This window comes from Oncorhynchus mykiss, chromosome 18 (assembly GCF_013265735.2).
Source record: "Oncorhynchus mykiss isolate Arlee chromosome 18, USDA_OmykA_1.1, whole genome shotgun sequence".
Taxonomy (NCBI): Eukaryota; Metazoa; Chordata; class Actinopteri; order Salmoniformes; family Salmonidae; genus Oncorhynchus; species Oncorhynchus mykiss.
Window position 1 is genome coordinate 18,540,700 of NC_048582.1, and position 6,701 is coordinate 18,547,400.

A 6,701-nucleotide genomic window follows, 5' to 3' on the forward strand; every position below is an offset into this window, starting at 1 on the left:
AGTGTACTGCTCTATTCTGGGAGAGGGGACATGGAAATCTAAGTTTCTGTTTCACAGGTCTCTATTTCTGTCACACACAGTCATGAACGTACACACCCAATACTGCTCCACAGATGTGTTGGCCAGCTGTGTGTGTCTGGTTGGTCAACCAAGCATTGAGGCACACCAACCTTTTTGCTTCACACAGGATTTTATGTTGACATGATATGGATTATTGATCCTGAATGGGACTATTTCACCTGTATCTTTCTGATAAGGAGAACATTTGTAGACATGGGAGGTTGGGAGGGTTATGAAACTAGTTTGTAACCATTATGTCTGAGTTAGTAAAGTGGTTATACTTGGTGATGTCATATAACAAGACCCTTAGTTCTGTGTCCAGAGGACCAATGATGTGTGTCATTTCGATCAGCAGGTTTTTGTACGGCTCTAAATCACTGTGTGAACATATTTATACTGTTGAGATAGTGGAAACTCTTACAGTAGTAAACTGCTGCATCTTCAGCCTGGACTCCACTGATGGTCAGAGTGAAGTCACTCTCAGACCCACTGCCACTGAATCTAGCAGGAATCCCATCTTGCCGTGTCTTTATGTTTCTTATCAGGAGTTTGGGAGCTTCTCCAGGTCTCTGTTGATACCAGTACCCACCCTCATTTCCATCATCCCATTTGTACACTTTAGTGTTGGTTGTACAGGTCAGAGTGACGGGGTCTCCTGGAGAAAATGTCACTACAGGAGGCTGAGTCACAGTCACCTGACCTTTGGATCCTGAAGAGGAAAAAAATTAATTGATCAACGAGTATATAAAGGATATTATTTATATTTCATAATATTAGGGACAGTAATTATTTGAGATCCATTTCAATGATTATACGAGGCACTCAACAATATGTCATTTTCCATTGTAAGAGTTAGAAACCAACAGACCTTTGAGGCAGCAGCAGACCAGTGTCCAGACGAAGATGGTGATCAGAGTCATGGTTGTCGTGGTTTCTGTTGTGTTGAAGGACAGATCTCAGTCCTGCAGTCTGAAACTCACAGGGCTATAAACACTTCCAGAGCACTGAAGCATGAGCTGCCAATGCAAAGCACCTCCTCTATGGAAATACCCTACCTCAGGACAGAATAATAAACTGCAAATAATCATCATGTGAATTGCTTTATATTTCTGATGTTGACAGTAAAATGTCACAATTGTCAATATTGATATTTGCTGCAAATGACAATGTTTCACTCTGCCCATAATGCATTCTGATAACAAGTGACATCGTTGGATGAAAAACATTTTGCAGTGAATTTGGGTGAAGAGACTTTAGAGGCTCAAATCAGAGACTTCATTAATCAGAGTATGCTATTTAGGTACATAAAGTGCTTAATGATTGTGGTTGTCACACCTAGCTATCTTAAGATGAATGCACAGAGATGCTCTGGATAAGAGTGTCTGCTAAATGACTCTAATGTGAATGATAAAACATGAGTATTACTTGCTATAATATTTCCTATATTAAGAGTGTCAAATACTGTAGTTGTATGTGAAGATGTGTAATGCTTTATGAGTATAGTAAAGTTGTACAAAGCTGTGTGGAGCTGTATGAGTGGTTCTGTTAGTGCAGGGTGTGCTCACTCTTGTGTGAAGGAGGTTTTTGTACGGCGTCTTAACTAGACTGTATCACTGTGGTTCACGTTCGGTGAAGGGACCAAACTGCTGCTGAAAAGTAAGTGTTTTCTCCTTTACTACTTACAAAATACTACAAAGTATAGAAATGCTGAACACCAGACATTTTAAGACTCAAACTCTGTAAAGGAAACCCCAATGTTAGTATTTATTTTAGACTGGAGGGTTTAGAAGGCATAATGTTAGTATTTATTTTAGACTGGAGGGTTTGGAAGGCATAATGTTAGCTACCGTCTGTGGGAGACTTTCAGTTGTGCTTCCAAGCAGCCTGTCTTTGAACAAGTTATACAAAAGAAACACTTTTTTTATTCAAAGAGCTTTAATCTGGTTTAGTTCCCCGCTGTGACACGTGAAATACACAGAGAATGTCATTTGTATAACAGAAAAAGTTCTGCTCCCTTTAATTGTCTGATGTTATTGTAAAGGGGACCGACTTTACATGGGCAATCTGCAATTGCTACATACATTTTGGGACTTTTAAATTAATGACGTATACCCATTGATTCTTGAACAACATATGTGTTTTTTAATATGACTCATGAGCTTAGTTCAACTGCCAAACTCTTATCAGAGCGCAAAATAGAATCATGTTTTCTAAATAGTTTGTGAACAATATATGTTTAAACAAACACTATACAGCCTCAAAACGTGGTTGAAATGACATGTTTTATCTTATGGATGGCCAGTCCTTGCATCCACAGCTCTATGAATTTGAGAGAGGATACAGTGTTCCAGCTCCATCCCTCAGCTGTTTACCAAAAACACTGGTGGGGTTGGCTGTTTTGTTGTTGTTTGATCAGCAGATATCTCTGCATTTAGAAGTGATATTGGGCGATAAGATCACTTGATGAATGGGGTCCTTGTCCCTTTTGCAGCAGAGATATTTAACCGGCTGTGAAAATACATGGCTAAATGAAAAACAGCGATGTACTTTATTGTGCATTTATGTAATTGTTGTTGAGTTGTGAGGTGTTGTGTTCTCTGTGAACCTTAATAAGTTGTGTATTTTATAGAACTCTATTTCTGTCTCCTCTAGAATGTAACATTAAAACGTTCTCTTCTCTCCAGCTGGTCCTACTGTCAGTCCCACGGTGTCTCTGCTCCCCCCCTCCTCTGAGCAGCTCTCTGGGGGCTCTGCCTCACTGGCCTGCCTGCTGACTGACTACTCCCCTCAGGGGGCGCTGGTGAGCTGGGAGGTGGACGGGCTGGAGGTGAGCCAGGGGGTCGTGACCAGTCCAGAAGAAGAGAAGGAAGGCCTTTACAGACGCAGCAGCACCCTGACCCTGAGCAAGGCAGGCTGGGAGCAGGGAGAGCTCTACACCTGCAGGGTCTCCCACTTCCAACACACCCAGGCCTCCCCCCTTCGCAGGAGCCAGTGTCTGGTCTAGGACCTAGTGGAGGAGGCCCACAACAGCAGCTCTGTCTGGGGAAGCAGGAGTCGACGAGGCTGGGGGCTGGTTGGAGCAGTAGTAGTGGGTTAGAGTGTTAGTAGTATATTGAGTAAACTCTAGTACTGTTGGGGAGACCACAATCCTGGTAGTAATGTGTATTTTATAGATTACAGGAGACTTCAATGTGTTCTGTACTCAGACTGTTACTGTGATGTTGCTGCCTGTCTCAGTTCTAATAAAGTTGGATTTGGAAAATAACATCATGGATTAGTTGACAAATGTATTTATTGTGACAACAAATGAAAATGTAGTTAAAGATGTTTGTAGTTTTATTCATCACTTTATTCCTCCTCTAAATGAGAGTACGATATGTCAGCTGTCCTGTAGTGACTGTTTGTTGTATGTGCGGTCTGCTGTTTCATGCTCAGTCTCTCTCTCTCTATCTCACTGTCTCTTTCTGCTCTATTTTGGGATAAGCAAAACCATCCCACCATGACCATGCAAATCAGGGCTGCATTCAGTGAGGTAAAGCATTTTGAACAATACAGATAGAAGTACAATGAATAGAGCTAACACTCCATGTTCTATTTGACAGATAATTCATTTCTATGTGAACATTTCAGAGATTAAGGTCAATGGTCTGGTAGTAAAGTGGTTGTTTCTATTTGGAGGTGAAGTTATGGTTATGGTTGTGTAGAGGAGGTGGTTTGGTGAACGACGATCCTGTCATGAGTAACCAGGGTAACATTGTCCTGGTGTGGGACTGTCTAAAGCTGTGTGAGGATCTTAGGCTTGCGTTCAGTGAACCAGTGTTTCATGTCTGTTGCTCCTCAACACCTGCAGTAGGTCCCAGCTGCAGCAGTACAGTCTCTGTGCAGTCGGACTGAGGAAGGTTTATGTATGACTCTAAATTACTGTGTGAACACTAGTCCACCATAATCACCCATACCATAGTAATCTCCTGCATCTTCAGCTTGGACATCAGTGATTGTAACCATAATGGTACAGATACAATAACGACGTGGTCTATCTAAGTCTATGTTTCAGACAGAAAATAAAGTGTTATTAGTCAAACAGTATCAGGTTCAGCTGCTGGTGGAATTACAGACGGAGTCTGCCAGCTGTTTTATCCCTTTCTGACATTCATATCTAGATAGGTGTGCAATGACAGAACAGTATCGCTATGAGGCTTTATTGAATGAAAATAATGTTGTGACAGATCTCCTAGCTACGATGGAAGAGAAAACTGGGATACAGAGACAATACATCACTTCAGACTCCAGTAATTTTAGGAATGGTAACGTGCTGTACTGCCCTAAACATACAGGCTTAGAGGTCAGATGCAACCTTTCATATCTGACCTTGCTAGGTGAGACATATCACCTGGAGGTGAATGTTGTCTACTTTACTCAGGGTTGGGTCTGGGAGATGCCCCTGTGTGGTACAGGACAGGTACTGGTGGAGGCATTTGGAGGTTGTGTATGTGTGTCTGAGCATGTGACTCTGAAACTGTTGACCTTTGCCACTGGCTGACCTGTCAGTGACCTTGGAGTTATTCTAGACTGGGATGAAGGACTTCCATCTGGCTCAGTGCTGATTCCTGATGAAACTGGCTCAGTGCTGATTCCTGATATATTCATGATGAAACTGGCTCAGTGTTGATTCCTGATGAATTCATGATGATTCTGTCTCAGTGCTGATTCCTGATGAATTCATGATGATTCTGTCTTGGTGCTGATTCCTGAGGAAATCATGATGAATCTTCAGATGTAGATCACTAGTTATCTAATCCTTCCTCATGCCATTCTAGTGGGCACTAGGGATGTAAACTTTGACCGTAGAACTTTGTCAAATATTCTCTTTGGCAATAAAACATCAAGCTGACTACAATAAAGTGATAGGCAGTCTGGTGGCATGTTGGGGTTGAACTGACTCTCTTCCCTGGGAAACTGACCTCTGACATTTTGATATTTGACCTTTACCAGTCTGACTGACGTCCGATGCCCAACCTCTTCCTGTCCACCAAACACAATATTAATGAACTGACCTATGAAATGACCTGTGACTGACATCTGACCTATGATGTTGAACTTTTAGCCTCTTCCAGTATGGCTGATGTCCACTGGCCAACCTCCTCTGGTCTAGCACTGGTGTCGTGTTGAGGATGGGGGAACATCTGGGGAGTGTACTGTTCTATTCTGGGGGAGGGGCCCTGGAAATCTAAGTTTCTGTTTCACAGCGCATGGGAGGTTGGAAGAGTTATGAAACTAGTTTGTAACCATTACTTCTGAGTTAGTAAAGTGGTTATACTTGGTGATGTCATATAACAAGACCCTTAGTTCTGTGTTCAGAGGACCAGTGATGTGTGTAATGTTGTAGAGGAGGTTTTTGTACGGCTCTAAATCACTGTGTGAACACATTACCACTGTGGTAACTCTTACAGTAGTAAACTGCTGCATCTTCAGCCTGGACTCCACTGATGGTCAGAGTGAAGTCACTCAGACCCACTGCAACTGAATCTAGCAGGAATCCCATCTAGCCGTGTCTTTATGTTTCTTATCAGGAGTTTGGGAGCTTCTCCAGGTCTCTGTTGATACCAGAACGCACCCTCATCTCCATCATCCCATTTCCTGGAGGAAATGTCACTACAGGAGGCTGAGTCACAGTCACCTGACCTCTGGATCCTGAAGAGGAAAAACATAAATTAAACAACGAGAATAAATAACAGATTGTTTATATTTCATAATTTTGTATGCAGGGACATTTATTAATTGAGAGCCATTTCAAAGGTACTCAACAATATGTCATTTTTCCATTGTAAGAGTTCAGTGTCCAGATGAAGATGGTGATCAAAGTCATGGTTGCCGTTGTTTCTGTACAGTCTGACTGAGGGAGGTTTTGTATGACTCTAAATGACTGTGTGAAACGCTCTGGGCCGCCAACATTACTCATACCATAGGAATCTCCTGCATCTTCAGCTTGGACATTAGGGATTGTAAGAGTGTACTCAGTACCTGATCTACTGCCACTGAATCTAGATGGTGTTCCAGACTGAAGGGTTTTTACTGTATAGATGAGGAGTTTAGGAGCCTGTCCAGGTTTCAGCAGGTACCAGCTCATGTCATCACCAATACCGGTTGAACTTGCAACAGCTTTGATAGACACACTCTCTCCCAGGCAAACAGACTTTGCTTAATCAGCTTGATTCAGGACACGTTGTGCAGATGACTCTGAACTGGAAACAGTGAATAATTTGCTTTGAGTAGTCACAATAATCCAAATAAAAGAATTGGAATCGTGTTCCATGTGCAAACATATACAGTGCCTTGCGAAAGTTTTCGGCCCCCTTGAACTTTGCGACCTTTTGCCACATTTCAGGCTTCAAACATAAAGATATAAAACTGTATTTTTTTTTGAAGAATCAACAACAAGTGGGACACAATCATGAAGTGGAACGACATTTATTAGATATTTCAAACTTTTTTAACAAATCAAAAACTGAAAAATTGGGCGTGCAAAATTATTCAGCCCCCTTAAGGTAATACTTTGTAGCGCCACCTTTTGCTGCGATTACAGCTGTAAGTCGCTTGGGGTATGTCTCTATCAGTTTTGCACATCGAGAGACTGACATTTT

At 42.0% G+C, this 6,701-nt stretch overlaps 1 long non-coding RNA gene and 1 gene segment (V, D, J or C); one reads left to right on the forward strand and one right to left on the reverse strand.

Annotated features, from left to right (window-relative positions):
• Nucleotides 1–207: 207 nt before the first annotated feature.
• LOC110495712 lies at nucleotides 208–1,032 on the reverse strand. The segment is given in 2 exon segments: nucleotides 208–769; nucleotides 929–1,032. Coding segments are annotated over 2 exon segments (387 nt in total).
• Nucleotides 1,033–1,198: 166 nt separating this feature from the next.
• On the forward strand, nucleotides 1,199–3,325 carry LOC110495722. Its single transcript, XR_002469465.2, has 2 exons — nucleotides 1,199–1,716; nucleotides 2,745–3,325. It is a non-coding gene; the product is annotated as an uncharacterized LOC110495722 (long non-coding RNA).
• The last annotated feature ends 3,376 nt before the right edge of the window (nucleotides 3,326–6,701 follow it).